Here is a 25733-nt window from a genome sequence, read left to right as displayed (position 1 = left end):
GGAGTTGTGCACCTTAAAGCTATTTGATTATGGCCATTAAATAGCAAAAGATGGTAAAGACTAACTTCACACCTCATAATTTAAGAAACTGTCAGTTAAAACATTGTTAGTCTGACATGGCAGTTTCCATCATGCCTTAGCATCAATGAATCAAGACATTTAGTCCATCCCAATCCATCAGCAAGAAATCCAGTTTTCTTTAAGTAACCACAGTTAACTTTTAAATCATAATTTTTTTTTGATTTGTACATCCCCAATACCAATAAATAGCTCGTCTGCTTTGGCTCTTCCATGTGCAAAACTGTCTCCTTGGTTTTCTTGCTTCATTGCATGCTTTCCTTTTAGAAATGTCCCATTTTGGTCAGTGGGATGGACCACTAGACTCCTAAAAAGTTAAGCTATTTTTAGCTTTTGCAATATCATAGAAAAAATATGCCCATCCTGGTCTAGCTATGTGAGGCTAATGTGTCTTTCTGCATGCTTCATCTCCACAGTTTGAGGACATGTGGCACTGAAGTGGTGAGAAGCTTACCATGGGTGACTGGAACCTGCTGGGCAGCATCCTAGAAGAGGTCCACATTCATTCCACCATCGTAGGAAAGATCTGGCTCACCATACTCTTCATCTTCCGTATGTTGATACTGGGAGCTGCCGCTGAGGACGTATGGGACGATGAGCAGTCTGAGTTTGTCTGCAACACTGACCAGCCGGGCTGTAAAACTGTCTGTTACGATCGTGCCTTTCCCATCTCCCTCATTCGATTCTGGGTCCTTCAAGTCATCTTTGTTTCTGCCCCCTCACTGGTCTACATGGGCCATGCCCTTTACTGCATCCAAACACTCGAGAAGGAGCGTCACCGGAAACGAGCCCAGCTGAAAGAGGAGTTGGAGGATGCTGGGAAGGCAGCGGAAGAACACAAGCGCCTGGAGAAGGAGCTGAAAAAGCTAGATGAACAGAAGAAGGTGAAGAAGGCTCCTCTCAGGGGCTCTCTGTTGAGAACCTACATCATCCATATCCTTACACGCTCTGTGGTGGAGGTGGCCTTTATTCTGGGCCAATTTGTGCTCTATGGAGTCCACCTGGAGCCACTCTATAAGTGTGAGAGGCTCCCTTGCCCCAACAGCGTGGACTGTTACATCTCCAGGCCTACAGAGAAGACCATCTTCATGATCTTCATGATTGTCATTGCTGGTGTGTCACTTTTCCTCAACATCCTGGAAATATCCCACCTGGGCTTCAAGAGAATCAAACAGACTCTTTATGGAGAGAAATACACAGAGGACGACAGTTTGATTTTCAGAAACAGAAGGAAGACGTCCTTCCCGCAGCTCTGTGTGATGAGTAATGTATCACCTCATAATGGGCCTTTGACTCAGACCTTTAAAGTCATCCCGGAGGCAAACATAAAGCCTCCTTTTTTGAACACTGGGCTCAAAGCCGGTCAGGAGTCACAGGGACAGTACAGCTTAGCTAATCCTGAACAGTCCAGCATCATCTGTCCCCAACCACGATTGAGTACAGCATCAAGACAGAGCTGCAGCATTCAAGACCCCCCAACTCAAGAACAACCAGAACCAGAGGGCCACACATCCACAGTGGATGAGCAACCAGGCCGGTCCTCTGCAGGGTCGAACGAGGAGGGAATTACAACAGTCAATGACTATGAATCTGATGAAGACGAACAACTCGAACCATGCAATATTGAAGAACTGCTTGCCAACATTAGGCACAGTATCAGCGAACAGTACGAGGACGAGCGAAGAGACTCAATAGCAAGTGGGGTTCTATTCCCCAACCCCCGAAAAACCAGCTTTATGATGAGACCACCATCTGAGAGTTTGTCCTCCACGACGGGCTCTGCCAGCCCTTCCGTAAATGCCTCAGAGGACTCAGACGAACTGGGCTCTCTGCAGGGAGACGCGCCCAATGCTGCCGCTGGGGGACGGAGAATGTCAATGGCAAGTATCAACTCCTGGGAGGGGGTAGCTTCATGTCATTTAGCACCAGTTAAGATTGTTACCAACAATGTCTGGTTTAATTCTGAATCTCAAAGGGAAGCCATCTTGGCTGTAATTCTTGAAAAAGGGAGGTGAAACCTCTTCAAACACTTCAGCCAGACCAGATTGGCAGGACCCGAATGACATGTTACAACTCTTGTTCATTTATCTGTTGTTTCTATCAGGACTTTTATCTATTTTTTTAGTATTATGTCTTGCCCTTTTTTAATTCTTGTTTGACAGTCAAAGATTTAGAGAAACAGGAAATATGGACAGGAGAGAGGGTGCTAGATATGCACCAAATGGTTGCATCAGTAACCATTTGGTGAATGATTGTAGCATCTGTTTATGGCATATCTCTAGCTTTTGGTTTTATCTTTGACTTTTTCATTTTCCATTCACCTTGGAAGTCAGTGAAGTCATGTCAAAAAATACCTCCTTCAGCCTGACAAGGCCTCTGACCAGATGAACCCCTGCCTATAGTCATATATGATGGCGACCCTATTTAAAGATGGACGAGGAAGTACACGTAAACGGCAAATATCCCACAAACGTCAGCCGTCAGTGATCAAATAGGATGTTGAATATTGTTATACTTAAACTACTTAAACTATATATAAGCAAAATACCCAGTAGTCATTAACAGCATAAATGCTACAATACAATTATTATAATTAATTAGTTCTACTCATGGACCCCTGCTCTACCAACTGAGCTACACCGGCACACAGTGTGCGAAATACTCAGCCTTAATCGGGGGGTCCACCTTAACTAGTGCTCCAGTATCAGGCTGAAATCTTACACAACATGCAGTATACAGGACCACACACAATTATAATGCATACACGCACAATAAACACACATCACCCAGTCTAGCATCATTATCAACAAAGCTGCACAGAGCTGCAGGTAAGGACCACAGAACAACTCTGCTCTGTGACCAAATAGGACACTCGCGTGTCCCTCTCATGCGGGTGCACGCTCACACATACACACGCATACGTGCACATATGAACCCAGCCAACTGACGTATGGTGAAATATATATTTCAATATGAAGCACAGCAGGTCTATCACAATCCGTTAGTTAAGTCTGGGTTTAATAGATTTTTTTGGAGACCCCAACTCACCGGTGTGCTAGCAGCTGCCTTGCCAGAATTAGCTCAGGATGTCTCTGCTCCATCTTCATCACTGTTTCAGTTTAGTCTTTTAGATGTGAATCCAAAGTTTTCAAGCAAAGAACTTTGCTTTCTCTTTTACATATTTCGCTGAATTTAAGCACACTGAGTCCACAATTTCAGGAGAGTAACCAAAGCGGTAAGAAATACACAAGCTGTATGGCAGGGTTACACGAGGTCATTATTGCGGAGCATTTGAAACAGGCCCCCCACGTTTGGAAGCTTTATCAAACATTATTCTTCCGTATTCTTATATGTGAATAAATTCTTTACAATTAACTTAATTAAAAAAAACATGATGTGCTTTCAAAATGGCATTTGTAGTGACAATAGCAAGTGAAAAAATGACGTTATAAATACTTCTCAAGAGACCCCCCAAAATTTTGCAGTTAAGGGTTTCAAGGGGTCTCTTGTGTCAATTAAGGGGTCTCAGACCCCCCCTAGACCCCTCGTATTTGCACAGTGCCGGCACACCACTGTGGGGTTATGTTGTCCAGCAAAGAATATTTGTCATATACACTACTGTGCAGAACTTTTAGGCATGTTTGGGCCAAAAATTGAGACTAAAGTAAGGCATAGATGCGGGGTATAAGCTGCCTGAGGGCACCATCGGTTGGGAAGGGGGGGCTGGCACAACCCCAGTTGGGCTCTGGATGTCCTTGTATGGGAAAATTACAGGTTAATAAAAAACAGAGGCAACACCTTTACGGGGAAGTAAGGGGTGGATGTGATAAGTAAGCATGGCCTAGGGCAGTGGTTCTCAAATGGTGTCCCGTGGCACACTGGTGTGCCTTGAGACAAGTCAAGGTGTGCCTTGAAAATTCGTCTGACTTCACATATGTACTACAACTATGCAACAACTAAAGAGACTATAGCCAATGTCCTTACAGCATGCAAGCATTACATGTTGCATTGCATCATATAGTATCGCATGCTCACTGTCCATCTGTTATCTGTTAAATATGCAAATGTAAATTTACATGTAAAAATATGACATCTCATGCTTTTACTAAGAAAATCTGAGGTGTGGTGCCTCTAACAGCTGTGAGCCACATAGTTTTATCTCCACGTTAGCACAGGTCAGACCATAAAAATTCATAAATGGGTATAGAGAATATCCATGCAACACACTCCTATTTGTAAAATAAGCTAACAAGTTTCGGGAATGATAAAAGTGGAAGAAAATTAAGACTATCCTCTGGTGGGACACTCCTGGTGTCTTCTCATCCTTTGTGCAACCTCTTCCCTTGTTACTTGTCCATCTTAATAGGAGCAACAGAGAGAAAATAGGAACAGGGTGACGGGATAAACCTGGGGAGCTGAAGTGCATCACTTGCAGAGTGTCAGGATGCTACAAAAACAAACTCTGTAATCAACCTGATGTAGCTGGCACTTGCTCACATTGCATGCAGTTGGGACTGGGACATGTTGCTACTTGCTATACAAGCTTTTTTGCAAGGACATTAATATGGTGTGCCTTGAGACATCAACTTGCTTTTTGGTGTGCCTTGGGCAGACAAAGTTTTAAAACCATTGGCCTAGGGTACCGTCCAGGCAGGTAGTAGGGTTACCATGAGCCCATGGTCCTACTGTGGATGTCCCAAGGTCCTGAAAACCACCAGTGGTCTCCAGGCATATTACCAGGAGTGAAAAGGCCTGCTGAGTGACACATGTGCGTCTACCTTGACTTTGGCTGCTCCCTGTTCCAGCCCTAGGTTGTTGCACATCAAGCCCTATGATGAACTGTTAGCGCCCTACATGCTTTAACTTATGCACGACTGTACTGACATTCAGGTGTTGTTGTCACGTCACTTCTGTCATTATCAGGGATTTGTCCAGCCTGGGGTTTGGGATCTAGGTCTGCAGCTATACTACTCACCCCCCTTTGGTTACAGTTATTGGGTAAGACAAAATCCCTCTTGGCAGCGGTCCTTCCAATGTGGATTAATAAAAATACCAGGCAATTTGATACACTTTTACTGATGTTTGATTGATGACACTATCCAAATCTTATTCAAAGGGGGAAACTGGACTTGATTAATGTTCTCTCTTCTTCAAGGACCTCACTTAGGTTCTAGTTTCCCTCTTGGGTCAAGACTTGGATAACCTTGACCTGGGTAAATGTGGACCTACAGAGACAGCTGATGGGACTTTTTCATTAACTTGTCTTCAGTGAAAGAATTAAACATAGGTACAGTAGGACGTCTGAAAATGATTTATAATTAATAATTTTAATAATCATTAACAATATCACCAATGTCTGATGCTGGTGATGTTGGCTAAATGTAGCTGTTCTCCTAGAGCACACCCACAAAGTGCTTATTTTTAAAAAATAGAAAAACACGTTGGACCAGAGGAAGGAGAAAACATCCAGGGCTTAGCTTAAATCAACAAGGACCAGGGGCATGCTCCCCAATCATTTTAATCCTCCTCAGGCTCTGATGTATGTACCATTTCAAGCTGAGTTTAAAATACAAAAAATCTACATCTGTTTGGGGAAATAGTTGCTTCATCAAAGAAAAACAATCTGGGAGCCCTCATTAATTTAATATTCATTCTAAGACAGTCACCATCATTCTGAAGTTCTAGAACATGTTGAAGGTCCATAATTTTCACTCTCTGGCTCTCAGAAATAAAGATTACATTTGCAGCATACACTAGTGAGAACAAGTCCAGATATACGGCGCATTCAGAAAGTATTCAGACTCTCTTTATGTTTTTTTTCAGTTATGTTATGTTGCTGCCAGATGCTACAGGCATTTAAATTCATTTTTTTCTCATTAATCTACATTTTGTGGCCCATTATGACACAGTGAAAACAGAATTTCAGGATTTTTGCAACTGTATTAAAAATAAAACCTGGAATATCACATTGAATTAAGTATTCAGACCTGTTGCAAAAACACTTGAAATGTAGCTTAGGTTCCTTCCAGTTCTCCTGATCGTTGCTGAGATGTCTCTACACCTTACCTGGAGTCCACCTGTGCTGAATTAAGTTGACTGGACTGGATTTAGAAAGGTACACATCTCTCTATAGAAGGCCTCAATGGAGCAAAAACCAAACCAAACCAATTCCAAAATGAAAGAAGTTTAGCAAGACCAGGACTCTTCCAAGAGCTGGCGATCTGCTTGGAGTCTGAACAAAACTCCACATAAAAGTCAAGTGGGCTTTCATGCATTCTGCACTGAGAAGAGTCTTCTGTCCATCCACTCTGATCAGTGGAGGCCTGCAGTGATGGTTCTGGACCTTTGTCCCATCTTGACAGCAGTGTATCACTTTTTCTTCTCTCTTGGGTCCTGGGAGAGCTCCACTTTTCATAGGTATATGTAGGGGGAACTCCAAGGAAAAATGGTTGGGAAGCACTGGTTTAGACTTTAAAACAAAGCTGCCGTGCTGTGTGAAAGGCCGGCAGTGTCCACTGTTTATCATCAAATATTTTTCCTGCTACAACACTCAGCTACAATACAGCTGAACTGCTTCCATGAATCAAGAGAGTTTTCTTTGTTGTGACTTTTTGCATAATTGTTTCACTTAAATGTTTCATATCATCAAACAAATTTAAATATTAGACAAAGAAAGAAAAGGCTTACAAAGCCATTTCTGAGGCTTTGGGACTCCAGCCAACCATGGTAAAAGCCATTATCCACAAATGCAGAAACATTTCCAGGAGTAGCCAGCCTACCAAAATTAGTGCAAGAGCATACCAACAACTCATTCAGGTCACAAAGAGCCCCAGAATAACATCTAAGGACCTGCAGGCCTAACTTGACTCAATTAAGGTCAGAGTTAGGGATTCCAAAATAAGAAAGAGACTGGGCAGACATGACATCATGGTCACTGATGACCAAAAAGGTTTAACTCACATTTGCCAAAAAAATAATGTGTGGACTGATGAAATAAAAGTTTTAGGATGTGTGTGTGTTCCACTACATTTGGCATTAAACTAACGCAGTATTTCATGGAAACATCAAACCAACAATCAGACATGATGGTGGTAGTAGACAGTCCAGGGCTGCTTTGCTGCTTCAGGATCTGGACCACTTGCTGTGATTGATGGAACAATGAATTCTGCTCTCCAGCAGAAAATCCTGGAGGAGAATGTCCGACTATCAGTTTGTCACCTGAGGCTCAGGGGCTCTTAGATTGTGCTTGGATTGGATTTAGCACACCAACATGTCCACCTTTGAATTGGCTTCAAAAAACAGAATGAAGGTTTTGGTGTCAGGACTTAAATCTGATTGAGATTTAGTGGAGTGAACCTCAACAGGCCATTCATGCTGGAAAACACTACATTGTGTCTGAATTACAACAGTACTGCAAAGAAGAGTGGGCCAAAGTTCCTCAACAAGTTCCTTGTTATCTCCAATGCTTGCTTGCAGATTTAGGGGGCAGTTACTTTTTTTATTGGGCCAGGCAGATTTGGATAATTTTTTTCCCTGTTTAATGAAATCATAACTTTAAAAGTGCCTTTTGGATTTGTTTGAGTTATCTTGGTCTAATATTAAATTTGCTTTATGATCTGAAACATTTAAGTGTGACGAATATGCAAGAAAAAATGAGAATCAGGAAAGAGGATGATACTTTTCACAGTACTGTAATGTCCTGGAGACAACGTCTGCCTATCTAGTAGGGGTGTGTATTGGCAAGAATCTGGCGATACAATATGTATCCTGATACAGGGTGCCAATATCGATATACTGCAATATATTGTAATATAATATTTATATTTAAATAAAGATTTACATATATATATATGCTGTTAATTGATTTAAAAAAATTAATCAAGTTAATCACATCACTATGCTGTGCTTAATCATGAATAATCCCAGCATTTCTTTAGTTTTAGTAATTTTTAGATTTTTAAATGTTCTTATTATTGTTTATTTTCATTATTTTAACTTTAAGAACAGCATTTTTAAAACAGTTTTTACCAAAAAATATATATTTATTGTTATTATTATTATCATTATCATTATTATTATTATCTATAATTAACATTTAAAATACTACCATTTACTTGTATTTTTGGTTGAGATAAATTAGTAAAGGTATGGTGTTTAAATGAAGAAATATTAAACAAACTAGAGTTTTTAAACTTATCTGTGGTTTGTAAATCAGAGTGTCTTAATTCACTGAGCATTTATATTTATAAGCTGCATCAGGTCAAACACAGTCAAACACATCAGGTAGAAAATAACTTGTGCTGTAAAGTGAATGATCAGGTGTGCTGTTACCCCGAGGTAGCTGAAGTTGCTGACTGATGTCCAGTGGTCTCTCGTCAGTGTAACAAATGTAGCTTGGGCCAGCTGCTCCACTTTAGTTGCCTTTTTAGCTGTCATACAGTTCACAGATTCTTGGGACAGTAGTTCTCGTAAGTGTTCTGTGGTACGGGTCATCCAAGGCGACCCGGATGATGTCTTGAAGCCCCTTGTCGTCAACGATGTCAGTGGTCTGCAATCTCTGGCAACCCATTAGCAATCACATTAGTTAGCTTAGATGTTGTGGCTTTGGGGACAAATTTGGGTCTGCTGGACTGCACCGGTGTATCTTGATGTTATGGTTTGATCCCGTGTTGTTGTTAGCATCTATGCTAACATTAGCAGAGATGCGTTTTTCCCAGAGGTGGTACTTCAGACTCGTTGTGCTTCGGTGTAAAGACAGTTCATCACCGTAGTATGTGCACACAACTTTGTTTCATCCAGACTTCCATTAGGCAGCTTTTTAAATCTAAATTTGCCATAAAGCAGACCTGGGTCTGTCTCCTCACTTATCACTGCTGAGTGTGTCAGACCCGCCTTTAACCTTTTCACCCCAGGGATGTAAACATCCATGCAGGAGGACTACGGGAGGAAGTTGTGGTTAAACTTAGTCATATGATTAAATTGCGTTATCATTTTTTTAAGCTTTCCAGATTAATCAGGAGCTTTAACGCATTAATATTAACAGGCCTAATATACACATATATATATATATATATATATATATATATATATATATATATATATATATATGTAATATATAAAACAGCTATGAAATTTTAAGTCAATATGGAACATAAGAGAATTAAGCTATTGATAAAAATACATTAAAATAATATGTATGGTATTTATATACTATACATAAAATGTAATTTATTTTTATAGAAATTTTTTTTTTAAATATATGGTCCTGTATCATCTAGAGTTTTAACTCTTTTTGTGCAATTTGAAGATGAGGATTTTTTCCCATTTGTTGTCATAAATTTAAATTTTTTCAGGATTTTAAAAGTAAAGTGGGAAAATAAATCAATAGATTAAATGTACTAAAACCTATTATATTTCATGGTACGTCAGCTTGTATGTCTTAACGTAATGACAAGGTGCTTGTGGAGCTTTATGGACTGATGGAGGGCATGACGTGACAGGCCAGAGTTTTTATTGTATTACAGAAGCCGTCATCTTTAACAACACTACAACAGTGCAGTTCCTTACAAAAACAAAAAAAAGTATTGACTGGGTAATTATGGTTGTATGAGAAAAATGAGCAGTAGCTTTAGCAGGCTTCTTTTATGTTAGCTTTTAGCTGCTAAGTTATGGCTATGATGCCTAGTGTCAGGTTCGTCGTGTTGTCCACTTTGGCGAGGCAGCTCTTACGAATGACTTGAATTCTGTATAAGTCCGTACTGTCTTTAATGTTTTGGAAGCCAAAATAAGTCCACATATCCGCTACAAATGTGGTAGAAGCTACACTGCTGGGTAGCCATGAGCAACCGGCTCACTCAGACCAGAAGTCTCACATGATCTTGTTGTTTAAACAGAGGAGAAGAGGGAAAAGTCAACTGCCTGCTGCCAGCTAGCGGCCAGGGGATGAAATTACACCACAAACTACCACACTAACAAAGTGAATTATTAATTAAAAATATATCGATACTGCATTTTAAAATATTGATTTAGTAGTACACCAAGAAATATCGCGTTATTTCAGTGTATCGATATTGTCTTACACCCCTACTATCTAGTATGAGATGGTTGCCTAGCTGATGAGTCCTGTCTGTTATCAGAGCAGTATAAGAACCACATGTGGCTTCGGAAACTGAACATTTTTGTCTGTTCCAGAAATAAGTGTTAGTCTAGGACAGGGGTGTCAAACTCAATCACAGCAGGGGCCAAATTCTGAATTTAGGTCTGACCTGAGAGCCTGACAGGGTCAACATTTAAGCATAAACTGCCAACCTTATTTTCAACTGAAACAAATTATGGGATAAAAGTACTGTAAACTTAAAACTGATAATAAATGACCTTGAGATTTTAAAAAAGGTCAGAATTATAACTTTAAAGGCTCAAAAATCTGAGCTAAAACATCAGTTATTGGTTCAAAAGTGCAGAACACAAAACTAAAAGTCAAAATTGTGTATTTGAAAGGCAAATATATGAAATAAAATATCAAATAAATCATGAGTTTAAATGTCAAAATAAGTGATAAACATAGAAATAATGAGTTTTTAAGGTCAACATATGAAATTAAATTTAAAATCATAAATTTCAAAGGTCAAAATATGAGTTTAAAATCAAAATTGTGGATCTTTATAGTCAAAATATGAGATAAAAAGCCACAGAAAGAAGTGTACGTGGACAAAATATTAGATAAAACTTGAAATAATGTGTTTACATTTTTAATTGAGTCTAAAAGGTCAAAATACAAGATAAAATTAAAAGAGTTGTGAATCTAGAAGGTGAAAATACAAAATAAAAGTCTGGATGGTGAGTTTTAAAGGTCAAAATATGAGGTGAACAGTCAATATCATGAGTTTTACAGTTCAAAATATGAGTTAAAATCTAAAATTGTGACTCTTAAAGGTCAAAAAATGAAATAAAAAGTCAAAGTAATGAGTTGACAACAAGGTTAAAATATGAGCTAAAATTCAAAACTGTGAATATAAAGGGTAAATGTTAGATAAAAGTCAAAAGTACAAATTGGTCAAAATATGAAATAAAAATACAAAATCACGAGTTTATGAAGATTTTGTGAAATGTAAAATTGACGATATGTAATGAAAACAGGCTAATTTCTTTTCCTACATTCATGACTTTTTATCTAAATATTTTTTACCCTTTTTTAAATCTTCAAGGTTAAATTGACATCTTTATACTGGAGGAAATCTGCAGACCCCATAATAGAAATATGATATGATCTTGCGGGCTAGGCATAACTGTACCTCGGGCCGGATTTGGCCCCCGGGCCTTGAGTTTGAGACCCCTGGTCTAGGACAGTGGTTCCCAAGCAGTTCTTGAGTAGTTTATACAAAGGTCTTTTGGTAAGAAAATCATGCATAGGCCTTTTTTATGGTTTTATCAGTGAAACAGTTAAAATCTATGTTGATTTTTGACAGCAGTGGGTTACTTCTTCCTCTTTCTTGGGTCCTGGGGCAGGCTCCACTTTTCTTAGGTACAAGAAAGGGGCGCTCCAAGGAAAAATGGTTGAAAAACACTGGTCTAGGATTTCTTGAGTCAGCAGACTTTTGGGACTAAATGAGGTTGTTTTATGAGTCCAGCACATCCCCTGAGTTTGTCTGTAGTCAGTGTTTCCCTCACATCAAAGGGGGGCTTCTGTCCGTCTTTGAGTATTTGAGACTCTCTCCTATGTAGCAGCTTGTAACATGACTGATTTAGCTGACTTGTTGAGAAGGCCAGGTAGAACTCTGAGCTTGCACAGCAGATGGATATGCCCGTTTCTGTGTATCTCACCGGCAAATCCATCTTGCGAAGCTCCCGTCTGAACCGTTTGGGCCCGGTAAGAAAGTGACAGGACCGTTCAGCATCATGAGGCAGTACTTTCAGGTGCAGCAGAGTCATGATGTAAGCAAGCAGCAAGAGGCTAGTGTAATTATGGCGGAAGACATTAGCATGGATGTTGCTAAAGCACCAGTTTTATCAGAACTTGACTTTTTTTTTGTTAAAAGCAGAACAAAGAACAGCAGTGAGTTGTTTTCTTTTCAAAAACGACAAAAGTCGTGTACTGACATGTCTACAGTCACCATAGTTTGTGCTATGATCTCTAAGGAGTTTAGTCCTTTGGTAGGGGCGCAGCTCGGTTAGCGGCTGCATCACGTGTTTTGTTGCTCTGATTGGTCTGTAAAGATGTGACAGACTGAACGTACATCCAATCACCCTCCAAGTTATTTTCAAAGCCTCTGCCCTTTCCCAAACACTGTGTATCAGTGGTTTCTGCCAGGTTAGTAGAATTCCTAAATACACCCTGATTACATTCTTGTGTGGTCAAAGGGTTAAAACACAAAGTTAGGCTGATCTCTAACAATTTTGACCTCTTCAAATTGTTTCTGTTAGCATGTTCATATTTTTCACCCATTCGTTTGGCAATGGAATAATAAGCCATTCTTATTGGCCCTAATGGCCCCAAGGCCTCTGGCAACACTGTGACCATCACTGTGTAAATCAGTGAGTAATCATGTTTATCAGGATCTCATTACCAATGATGTTCATAATGATAATGTTTTTTCTGTAACTGAGCAGTCCTAGTAGCATGCAAGCTAACCCCAGTGAAGCTACATATCTTGTTTCTGAGGAGTTTTTGCATTTATCTCTTCTGAAACTAGTTTTCAAATGCATCACCAAGCTCTCTCCTGGGCGTCTGTCCTGGTTTGTTCAATGACAGGACAGCAGCGTGACCAGAAACAAACTGTAAGATACAAAAGAGTAGATCAAAATTTGGAGGGTCAATTTTCTCCATTAAAGGCTGTCAACTCTGTAACTATTTAACAACTGAGAAAAATACTTGACAGCTTTAAAGTCCTTCACAAAGGTCAAGTGTCAACTGAGAGTGAACGGGAGCTGGACTCATCTCTGCACTGCTGTGTTTTTCAGCTTTGTTTTCATACTGGTTCATAGAAGTAGATCTGTTTTATTAAATTTTTATATGCTGGAGCACTGTGCTGTTTTCTGCAGGTAAAGGCACTGAGTAGAAACAAGAGTCGTAAATAAGCGATAGCTTTAACCTTTCTTTGCAGCACATCAGCTTTATGTTCTTTTATGAAACTATGTAAAATTGCATCATCCCTGTTAATAATAATAATAGTATAATAATAATGCATTTTACTTATAGGCGCCTTTCAAAGCATTCATTGTCACCTTACAAGAAAAGGTTAAAACAAGAAAAATAAAATTAGTCTACAAAATATTCACAAGTTACACAAGTTATTAATAAGTTAAAACAATGTGTGAAACAGTGTAGGTTGGCTGAAAAAAATCAGTCAGAATATGTCAGTTTAAAAAGATGGGTTTTGAGACGGGATTTGAAAATTGAGAGAGAGTTAATATTATGGATGTCTGGAGGGAGGGAATTCCAAAGTTTGGGAGCGGAGTGACTAAAGGCTCTGGAGCCCATGGTGGTCAAACGGGCCAGTGGAACGGTGAGGTAAAGAGAGATGAGGAAGACCTGAGAGTCACGTCAGAAAGGTATGGAGGGGCAAGGTTATGGATGGCCTTAAAGGTCAGGAGCAGAATCTTAAAGTTGCAGTAGCTGACTGGGAGCCAGCGTAACTGCTGAAAAACTGGGGTGATGTGACTGCTGGATGGGGTTCTGGAAATGATGCGGGCAGCAGAATTTTGAACTAACTGAGGTTTGTGGAGGGATTTCTGGGGGAGACCAAAGAGGAGGGAGTTGCAGTAGTCGATCCGAGAAGTTACCAGTGTGGGAACTACAATAGCAGCAGAGGTTGGAGTGAGGGATGGACAAAGGTGATTAATATTGCGTAGATGGAAGTAAGCTGACCTGGTAACGTTATTGATGTCAGATTGGAAAGATAGTGTGCTGTCGAGGATGACACCCAGACTCTTAACCTGAGGGGAGGGAGAAACTGAGGAATGATCAATTGTAAGGGGAAAAAACAGTCAGATTTGGTTAAAGTGGATTTAGTGCCAATAAGATGTACTTCAGTTTTATCACTGTTGAGTTTTAGGAAGTTGTGGTAGTACCAGGATTTGATTTTCTGTAGGCATTCGCAGAGGGAAGAGGGAGGAAGGGTGGAGTTGGGTTTGGTGGAAAGGTAGAGCTGGGTGTCATCCACGTAGCAGTGGAAATTAATGTTGAATTTACGGAAGATAAAAAAAATAGTAATTCAATATAGCAAATAAAGTGGCTAACACTAGTGAGCAAACCTGAAACTAAAGCCTCCATGTCACTGGCTGATGATGGCACTGATTCACTTCCTGTGGATGTCAGTGGATGTTTTGAGGTCTTCATGTGAAGAAATGCAGTGTTCATTAACAGTAGGTGAGATAAGCTCATTAGCAAGCTAGCTGCCTTGTTTGTTCACCAGGATGAAATGATGAAATCAAGCTCCACACAGTCTCACTACAGCTTTCTGCACATTCTGGTAGGACAGGACAACAGATGGCCATATTTCCCCTTTGATAAAATGTCTGTTGATTTGCTGGTGTTTAGTCAGAGGAGAGAAGTTCAAGGCTAGTAGTCAGTCTTTGCAATTCCACTACCCGTCCCAGAAGTGTTGCTTCCCTCACTGGAGACTTGCAGCAGGAAGGGCTACTGCGCATTTTTGGCAAGATGGGGATGTGCAAATGTGCGTTAATTGCATTGCAAGGACGTGGTCACGTGACCATGTGCACGTCATGCTGGTGCTTCTGTGCTTTTGGATTTGCCAAAATTGCATGTTTTTACATTCACAAATGTGCATTTAAGTCTGTCTGACCTCCAGGCAGACATTGAGTTACACAGGGCCGGTCTGAGATGAGGTGCCGGTGCTTTCTGATGAGTGGTCTGTAAATCTCACAGTTGTGCAGCTTGTTTATTTTACAGCTGTGACGTGTGTGCTGCATTGTGACAGTCGCAGCAGCTTGACCCTGTGAGCATTTGTTTAACACAAGCACACTTATGGTCCTGGTCCTGTCAGCCAAACTGAATGTGGTTAGAAATGGTTGATGGCATTTTAGGAACACAATGGCGAGGTGATGAAGAGTCACTCCATCCACCTGCTCTGTCTCCTCTTATCCTCATCCTGCGTCTGTGTCAAAGCTGCTGTCAGTGTAACTCCAAATCCAAAAATGACATAAAGACCCAATAAGAAAAAAAAAGTATGTTTTTAATCTACATTTAATAAATATGCAAAAAGGCACCTTATTTATCTGTTTTATTCTGTTTTTTATTTTTTTTAATAATTAAAATATATGTCACAGATAGAAAAACTATCGCAATGTCTGCTTTTGTAATATCATTCAGTCCTAGCAGCAGGTCTTCTTTCAGCGCCTAATGGTGGAAGGTAGAGTTTTTGCTGAATTCATTACCTGACAGATTTAGGTTTCCATGGCTTAAAGTGGACATATTTTACCATTTGTGACCGAAGCCAGATAAAGTTCCTGCAAGTCGGCATTCCGGTGGTTGAGAAAAATGAATACAAAGTAGTTTTCTTCAAAATGATCATTTTTTGTTTTTTCTCATTTTATGAAAGTCAAACTACTCATTCAATGAAAAAAGTAACATAAATGTGATATTTCAAAGCACTAATTTTGTGTTTAAAAATGCCCTATTCTCGCAGTTGCTGCAAGGATATTGAGGGGAGGGGAAAGCGAAACTGCGGGGTGATAATTAGCCACTCAGTCTGCCATTGTTCCCAGTTTCGCCCATTGAGATGGACAATAACAAACACCGCATGGTTCAAACGCCACCCCCCTCGGCACGTAACTACAGCTGTTTCTAGTTATCACCTTTAACAACAAGCCTCAAGATGAACCCTGCAGCGAAGAAAAGTAGAAGAGACATGAAGAAGCAGCAAGAACTATCAACAGACTTCGGAAAACTTCAAGATCACTTGACAGTGAAAGTTTGATGAAGGCGGATTTCCTATGGGAATATTCTGATGAGCGTCACCAGTCCGATTCAGAAGCTTGGTTTGGGTGGGCTTTATGTAAATGTGGCCCTGTTGTTCACGCCCAATACCTGGCCTGCCTGACGGTAGGAGAAGTCCTGAAACTTTGAGCCTGGTTTTCTCAGAAGAAGCAGGAACTGGAAGTGAACATTCAAATGAGCATATCTTTGTAAAATATGCTCAGATTAAGGTGTGTGATACACCAGTAGAAAGCTTGGAATCTACACTTTCACAATGTGTAAAAAACTCGAAAATGACCTCGGACGACTTGCTGGAGTTTTTACCAGCTTTGGTCACATTTTAAGAGTTTATGTCAGTCTCAGAGGTCCCCAAAACATGCCTGTTTTCCATGCAAGTTTGTTGCTGAAAAACACTCTAGTATTGGATTTCTGTATGTCTGAAAACCCCTCTGTTTCAGCCCTGTTCAGAATGAGCTGTTTCTGTGTCTGTGGTTTTAAATGTTAATGAGCTGTCTGACTCTGCCCCCTGACCACACCCCTCTCAGGAAATGGATGTGACACCCCTGATGTCACAATGTTACAGACACTTTTATCCAAAGTTAAGGCCTTGACTCGGATTCAAATCTTCAATCTCTCAGACCAAATCAGCAGGGTAACCCACCGAGCTATCCAGGATCTCAGCTGGCAGCTATGACAATCAGTAGAGGAGGGTGGAACTTTCTTCTTAGCAGGGAGGGCAAACCGAACCTGAGGGTAGGTGCTCACTCCCCATGTGAGGTCATGAGGGTAAAATCTGAGAACGGCTTGTTTCAGCACACATTTTCTGAAAGGTGGAGAAAGAGAGGGGGGAAGGGAATGGATTTTTCTGGTACTTGAGGGGATTGTGGACAGGCCAGGGGCATGTATTTTTGTTAGAAAAGCCTGAAAAAGTGATTTTTGCATAATAGGTCCCCTTTAAAGATGCAATGTGTAAAATTTTTGCTCTGAAATATCTACATTGATTTAAAAAGTGACCATTCCTATGTCGTACATTTTTCACTTTACATCTAAGAACAGCGCTGCTTAGCTCCGCCCACTTCCACAGCCTCCTTTTAATAGGATTTGCTCTGAATTCAGGACTGTTTAGTAGAAAAACAGCCCCTCCCAGGTACATTTGTTTAACACAAAACCAGGACAAATGCACTTAGAAATGCACTTCCTCTGTCATGTTGGAAGTGATCCCAGAATGCACATGTGCCGTTTTCACTGTGTTTCTCCCTCATTGTGAGAAAATGATGAACAGAGAAAAAGTTGGTTTTCTGTTCAGTAAATACATCTTATGAGGTGACATTTCAGTGAGTGGAGTCCTCAGTTCAATACAAGTTGTAAATAGTGGAAATGGGCAGAGCTGGTCCATACTTGTGTTAATATTCTGGTTGAGTGCCCCCTGGTGGTGGAAATTTTCGTACTGCGCATTTAAGCTCTTTAAGCCACCCCTGTGCTCTGCTGATGTGTTAGACACTCAGTTCTGCCTGACTAGACCAGCATTTAGTTCTAAGTTGATGTTAAATTTACCTAATAAACTCTACAAAGTGACAACATCAGCATTATATGGAAGAAGAGGAAAAATGTGAAAGTTAGGCATCTCTAAAATAAAAAAAAAATCATCCAAATTTATTATTATGACTTATCTCATAATTATAACTAAGGATTCTTTTTTTTTTTTTTAGTGGTGTAAATGGGCGTCCATAGCATTACAAGGTGTTGATGTTACTCACAATATAACACAAAGAAGCTGTTTTTCTTAATTAACAATCAGCTCATGAAACAGCAGGAAAAATACCCCCAGGTTACAACATAAAGGTCATAATTTTACCTTGAGTGACTGTAAGGACATGACCTGGTGAACATTTGACAAACAGTGGTTCCTGTGAGAGAGGAGCCAGCAAGGGGTCAAATATAAATCGTGTGAAATATCAATGAAAACTGCAGCATACAATGTGAATGAGGTGAATTATTTCATTAACAAACTGCACCAGCATATGGAGATAAACGCTAAAACTGTAAACCAAAACATTCAATAAATAGCTCCAGCTGAGGAAGTGTAAATGAGACAACAGACAGAGAAGGTTCAGAGCTGCTGATCAGGACACAGACCAATAATGACAAATTGGCAGCCTGTGCCGATGTTGTCGATGTTTTCAGTGGAAGTAGGAGAAGAAATCAAACTGCTGTGAAGTTATCTCAGATAATGCCCTTCAGTTCTGTCAGGAGGCCAAACAAATGAGAGGCCATTTGTAAAGTAAAACAAATGAAAACAACAGAGAGAGGCGGTCATGTGCCGAAGGTAATGATACTATATTCATGCAGCAGGGAGGTCAAAGTCACAGACATATAATAGGTATAAAAGCAGTGAACGAAACAAATGAATGAACTGGGAGAGTTGTTTCATTTTAGGATCACAGTCTACAGAGCCATAAGACTGTCAACACAAGATTCCTGTAGGATTGCTGCATTCCAGTACTTAATCACAATTTATCATCGATTGCATGTTAAAATTGCATTATTTTGCATTTCTAAGCACAAACTTTGAAGTCAATATACACAATTTGTCATGATTAATTCCAAGTGAATTGTGAATTAATGAATCAAACATGGTCAAACAGATGAATTCCATGCTTTGACTGTTAGATTGATTATTTAGATGAGTGCTGCACTGCTACACCAATGTGGTCTGAAACCATGACCTAGGAGACAGCTTCAAACACCTGAGTCTGTCAAATACACTGTTAAACCCTACTGATGAATATGCAGGAGTGTGTCTCCAAAATGACTCAATGCAGTTATTAAGTCTGAGGACAGTCAGCTATTTGGTTACTGATGGGGGCTTTGAGCCAATCCGTGCTGTTTTAAACTAACTTTAGATCAAATTAGAAATATATCCCTTTGTGGGGCCAACATGTTGTCATATCAGTCATGCCATTTATGCTTTTGGAAAAGTTGGTGGACATGGTGAGGATTACCAGTCCAACTCACCTTTCCAAAAACTGACAGCTATGGCCAACTATTTGGCCAAAATGGAGCCCTCAACATCCCAATCTACATGAACATTCTATCAAGCTATAAACATTCCATCCTTGCCTTTGCATGCACGTTGGTTTGTAGTCATGTGAGCCATACCCCCGTTTGTTTATTTATTTGTTTATTTACTGAAGGGGACAGTGTACATTAATACATTAATGAACTTGGACATGTAAATGTGCTGGATTGTAGCCATAGGCTAATTTCCATCCGTAGACCCTGGCAGGTTGAAGGTATACATATAAAAGTGTACATCAAGCATGCCATGTACTAAAGATATGGATCGGTCAACCAATCTTGATGTCAGCGGTCCGAGTGGATCGGTCTGCAGTGCCCTGGACTGGTAAAAATACGGCACGAACCGGTCTTCGGACCGGTTTAAACATTAAAGATCCGTTCAGTGGTTGCTGCTTGTTCTCATAGACTGTTCTGCCATGCTCTGTTTGGCATCTGTAATCTCATGCGACCCGCGGTGAGCTTTTACCTTTAAACAAGAGTTCCGTTCCCCGTAGGTGCTCGCTAGGTAGCTGGATGTGTTTCACTGGTCATTGCCTAAACGTCTTTAAGTTACAGTTCTGCACCTCAGGAAAAAGTCACGTGGACTTTATATGAAGGAAGGATAACTTTCAAAATGTCAGCCCATCTGTATGCTTTGGAGAAAAGCGATTAAGAACTACGGCATCTCATAAATCTCACCTGTTGAGACAGCGAAACTAAAGTTTAGCTAAGATGCTATCACTAAACGCAGCCCAAACAGACCCGAACATAAACACTTTTCTGAGTTAAAACTCGGAGAAGTCTTCAGTTATCACTGTAACAACAGACAGGAAAAAAAATGTATAGAAATCTGTTTTAATTTGACTGTTCTCAATATAATTTTAACCCCTTGTTCTCCTGTACTAGCAGACACACAGAGCTCTGTCTATCCAAATCTCATTGTGACTTTAAATTTGTTTTAATTTGTGCGTCTTGGGAAAATGTGATATTTAGTTTTTACTGTTATTGGGATTAATAATGCTAAGGAAGTTACAAGAACAGAAGGACAAACATGTACCAGTAAAAACTCATTTTAAGATTTATCTTCCAATTTAATGTCAAAGTAAGACACCTGGGCACCTGCGTGTGAAGAAAACTTTCTTAAACATAATTTCAGAATGTTAGCACAGGAGGCCTGGCATTTAGTCTGCTTTATAGATAAGATCAAATAAACTTAGATTATTATGAAATTATCTTGTTTTCCTCTTTTTTGTCAATTTTTGTTAAAGCAAAAAGTTATTTTGATCCTATAATCAAACTGTACTGGGTCGAAATGGATCGGACAAAATTGGATCGGATAGGACCAAATCCTTCTGTATTTTAATGAATTGTCAGTGAATTGAATCGTAGTCTGTGAGTCTTGAGGAGAGATTCACACCCCAACCATGTACATAATGAATATCAAATATGCACCAAATCAGACAACAGAGCAATATTATAGAAAGACCAACTTATAATTTGACTTTACTTAAGACTGACCAGGAATGAAGGGACCATTGCTGTTAAAGTGCTGAAGTATTAACATGATCATGAATGTGCTGAAGGAAATTGCTCTTTGCCCCTGGCCTGTTTATTTTAAGTGTTCATAGATGAGCAATCTATGAATGTGATATACAGGGATGGAAAGTAACTATATTTACTCAGATTTCTGTAATTAAGTAGTTTTTTGTGTACTTATACTTTTTTGAGTAGTTTTTAAAATCACTACTTTTACTTTTACTTAAGTATGTTTTGAGTGAAGTACTGTACTTAATTAACCTTGCAAAGCAGATGGATACACTCGTTTCCATGTTTCTGACTAGTGAATCCATCTTGCAAAGCTCCCGTCTGAACTGTTTGGGCCCGGTAAGAAAGTGACAGGACCAATCAGCGCCAAGGGGCAGTACATTTGGGCGTGGCGGAGTTGTGATGTAAGCAAGCAGCAACAAGAGGCCGGTGCAATTATGGCGGAAGACATTAGCATGGATGTTGCTAAAGCGCCAGTTGTATCAGAACTTGACGACATTTCTTTGTTAAAAGCAGAACAAAGAACAGCAGTGAGTTGTTTTCTTTTCAAAAACGACAAAAGTTGTGCACTGACATGTCTACAGTCTCCATGGTTCGCGTGATGCAGTTCTCTATGGAGTTTAGTCCTTCGGTAGGGGTGCAGCTTGATAGAATCTACATCATGTTTTGTTGCTCTGATTGGTCTGTAAAGATGTGACAGACAGAACGTTCATTCAATCACCCTCTGAGTCATTTTTTAAAGGCTCTGCCCTTTCCCAAACACCGTCTATGGGAGGTTTACCAGATGGATGTGTGAAACACATCCATCTGGCATGTCAGGTTAGTACTTAATTACATTTTTAAAGCATTGAGTACTGAGTAAAAAGATAAACACTAAAATCCACAACAAGGAGGTTCAAGCTGTTTCTGCCAACAACATGAAAATGACCAGTGGTTTGGCTTTCTCAACACATGACAGTCAGTGCATCGCATAGCCAGAGAATGATTCCATATTATCTCCCTCAACAGCTGCTGCATTGAACTTTAGGTTAGGCCACACCTAAAATGAATAACCTGGTTAAAGGTCTGTATAATCTTGTTGTTATTGAACATAAAGGACCAGTTGTACTTCACTGTTGAAAGCCCCTTGGGGATCAAAAGTACCTACTCAGTACTTTCAGTAAATTTCAAATGGCCTACTTTCTCTTTTACTTGAGTGGATTTATAGACCTGTACTTTGACTTCTACTCAAGTAACTGTACTTTTACTTGAGCACAATAGTCTGGTACTTTTTCCACTTCTGGTATTAGAGCACAAAACATGCATACATAGTTGTATGCATGTATGTATGCATAGCTCTTATCCTTCATTAAGCCGAAACAGACAAATTATGAAGTTATGACAAGTGCAAAAAAACATAAATGTGCAGAATACTTTTGATTGTCCACTGAGCTTTCTCTGAGTTGTTTAACATAAATGAAGGCAGTCAGAGCAACTGTGGAGTCTTTATTTTTATTTAACTGTGAGAGCAGGAAGACTCTTTGACACTACTGTCTGTCTGTGTGGGGGCTAAAAGCGTAACATAGCAGACATTGAATGCAATGTTTAACATTTTAATTCGTTACTTTTGGACCTTAATATGTTCATGCAGAAAGCCCTAAAGAAGAAAAAGAATGAAAACATTAAAGTAATGATGTATTGAATTATATTATCCAAAGGAGTGATATCACACTGAAATGTAAAACTGAATAGAGAATAAGAGTTTTTTTTCCCACCTATGCTTCATTACAATAACAATAAAGATTCAGTTGAATTAATAAAGAACTAAGTGTATTTGTATTAACTAGGCCTGTCAGAGTTTATGCACTCATTGGGATTAATTAAGGTCCAAAATTCTCCCTGCAGCCACAGGGATGTATAATATTTCTACCGCTGCTCCTTAAAGTCTCATTTCACTTTACAAACTCACAGATGGTTCAGTGGATGGGTCAAAAGTCATTTGAGCCTTGATATACAAAACATTAACCTTTATACTGTTCACTTGTTTCCTTTTCAATCAATATCATGTTCCTTTTTCCATGGTTAAGTTTGTGTCATCATTGATGTCTTTCAAACAGAGGCAGACTTTACCATTAGGGCAACAGTAGGCAATGTCTGGGGCCCCTGGACCCTGAGGGGCCCTGTTCAACCCATAATATACTTAAAGGGGACATATTTTACCACTTTAAGACAAGTTTATATTGGTCTCAGAGGTCCCCAATACATGCCTGTGAAGTTTGTTGCTGAAAAAAGACTCCAGTATTGTATTTTTGCATGTTTAAAAACCCCTCTGTTTCAGCCCTGTTCAGAACGAGCTGTTTCTGTGTCTGTGGCTTTAAATATTAATGAGCTGTCTGACTCCACCCCTGACTCCGCCCCTCTCAGGAAATGGATGTGGTCCTCCTGATCCTCTGAGGAGGGTGGAACTTTCTTCCAAGCACGGAGGGCCAACTGAACCTGAGGGTGGGTGCTTACTCCCCATGTGAGGTCATGAGGGTAAAATCTGAGAACGGCTTGTTTCAGTGCACATTTTCTGAAAGGTGGAGAAAGAGGGGGGGTGTGGGGGGGGGGGGGGGGGGCTTTTTGTGATTCTTGGGGAGACTGTAGACAGGGGCACAAACCTTTGTTAGAAAAGCCTTAAAAAGTGTATGTTGCATAATATGTCCCCTTTAAACCATTCTCCTGCACCAGCCTGTAATCTGGCATTGAGGAGTATTAGGGGGCTAAAACAGCCATTTAAAGTGTGAAATGTTGGGTTAGTCATGTAATAGTAGCATTAGAGCCCTGCATATGATAAAAAGTAAAGAAAATGTAATTATTAGTGTGAATTATACAGTTTTTATGGGTTTTTTTGTTTTTTTTGTATTTTTCACTTTGGAAAACACCAAGAAAAAACACTGTGTGGCTAATATTTTACCAGGTTCTTTAAAATAAATATTATACAAATAATTAATCAAAAATGTATATTTGGACAGTTTTTGAGGAGCTGGTTGAAAAACCTGACCAAAAAAGAAGAAAGTAAAAATGAGTAAAATGCCATTTTTGTGATGAAAATAAACATGCACATTTAGTATTATAAATCTCTGAAGTCATTGCATTTTGAGGTGTCTAATTAGACTCTGCAGATTAAATCTGACAAGGCAACTGGTTGGTGATGTTCTCCATGTGATGTTATCTCTGTGGATTTTCTCCTTGTGGATGTTCTATCTGTCAATGTTCTCTCTGTGGACGATCTCTCTGTGAATATTCTCCCTGTGGATGTTCTCTCTGTGGATGTTCTCTCTACAAATGTTCTCCCTTTGAATGTCCTCTGTGTGGATGTTCTCTCTGTTGATGTTTTCCCTTTGGATGAGCTAGCTGTGGATGTTCTCCCTGTGGATGTTCGACCTGTAGATAATTTCTGTGAATGTTCTCTCTGTTTATGTTCTCTCTGTGAATGTTATACCTGTGAATGTTCTCTCTGTGAATCTTCTCTCCTTGAATGTTCTCTCTGTGTATGTTCTCTCTGTGAATTTTCTACCTGTGGATGTTCTCCATGTGATATTATCTCTGTGAATTTTCTCCCTGTGGATGTTCTCTCTGTGAAGGTTCTCTCTGTGGATGTTCTCTCTGCGAATGACCTCTCTTTTGATGTTCTCTTTGTTGATGTTCTCCCTGTGGGTGTTCCCTCTGTCAGTGGTCTCTCTGTGGATCTTTTCTCTGTGAATGTCCTCTCTGCGGATGTTCTCTCTGTAGATTTTCTCTCTGTGGATGTTCTACCTGTGGATGTTCTCCATGTGATGTTATCTCTGTGAATTTTATCCCTGTGGATGTTCTCCCTCAGAAGGTTCTCTCTGTAGATGTTCTCTCTGCGAATGTTCTCCCTGTGAATGTCCTCTCTGTGGATGTTTTCTCTGTTGATGTTCTCCCTGTGGATGTTTAACCTGAGGATGTTCTCTGTGGATGTTCTCTCTGTGAATGTTCTCCCTGTGAAGGTTCTCACTGTAGATGTTCTCTCTGTGAATGCTCTCCCTGTGGATGTTCTCTCTGTGGATGTTCTCCTTGTGAATGTTCTAGCTCTGGATGTTTTACCTGTAAATGTTCACTCTGTGGAGGTTCTCCCTGTGAGTGTTCTCCATGTGGATGTTCTCTCTCTGAATATTCAACCTGTGGATGATCTCTCTGTGGATGATCTCTCTGTATATGTTCTCCCTGTGGATGTTCTTCATGTGAATGTACTACTTGGGGATTTTCTCTCTGTGGATGTTCTACCTGAAGATGTTCTCCCTATGAATGTTCTCCCTGTGGATGTTCTCTGTGAATCTTCTCTCCTTGGATGTTCTCTCTGTGTATGTTCTCTCTGTGAATTTTCTACCTGTGGATGTTCTCCATGTGATGTTATCTCTGCGAATGTTCTCCCTGTGAATGTCCTCTCTTTAGATGTTCTACATGTTGATTTCTCCCTGTGGGTGTTGCCTCTGTCAATGGTCTCTCTGTGGATGTTCTCTCTGTGGATCTTCTCTCTGTAGATGTTCTCTCTGCGGATGTTGTCTCTGTGGATGTTCTCCATGTGAACGATCTACCAGTGGATGTTCTCCCTGTGGATTCTCTCTCTGTGAATCTTCTCTCCTTGAATGTTTTCTCTGTAGATGTTCTCTGTATGAATGTTCTACCTGTGGGTGTTCTCGATGTGATGTTATCTCTGTGAATTTTTTCCCTATTGTTGTTCTCCCTTAGAAGGTTCTCTCTGTGGATGTTTTCTCTGCGAATGTATTCCCTGTGAATGTCCTCTCTGTGGATGTTCTCTCTGTTGATGTTCTCCCTGTGGATGATCAATCTGTGGATGTTCTCTGTGGATGTTCTCTCTGTGAAGGTTCTCCCTGTGAAGGTTCTCTCTGTGAATGTTTTCTCTATGGATGTTCTCTCTGTGGATGTTCTCCTTGTGGATGTTGTCTTTGTGGATGTTCTTCCTCTGGATCTTCTCACTGTAGATGTTCTCTCTTTGAGTGTTCTCTCTCTGGATGTTCTGCCTGTGAATGTTCTTTCTGTAGATGTTCTCCGTATGGATGTTCTTCATGTAAATGTTCTACCCGGGGATGTTCTCTCTGTGAATTTTCTTCCT

General features: G+C 40.0%; 1 protein-coding gene across 1 annotated transcript in view; it reads left to right on the top strand.

Annotated features, from left to right (window-relative positions):
- The first annotated feature begins 533 nt into the window (after nucleotides 1-533).
- The window catches only part of LOC121525990 (gap junction alpha-10 protein-like), a 32837-nt gene continuing 7637 nt past the window's right edge, over nucleotides 534-25733 (top strand). The window contains exon 1 of the mRNA XM_041812239.1: nucleotides 534-1958. Coding sequence (XP_041668173.1) covers nucleotides 534-1958 — 1425 coding nt within the window. The remainder of the gene's footprint in view (nucleotides 1959-25733) is intronic.

This window comes from Cheilinus undulatus, linkage group 18 (assembly GCF_018320785.1).
Source record: "Cheilinus undulatus linkage group 18, ASM1832078v1, whole genome shotgun sequence".
Lineage (NCBI taxonomy): Eukaryota > Metazoa > Chordata > Actinopteri > Labriformes > Labridae > Cheilinus > Cheilinus undulatus.
The sequence above is the reverse complement of the archived record's forward strand: the minus strand, read 5'-3'. Positions and strand labels throughout refer to the sequence as shown.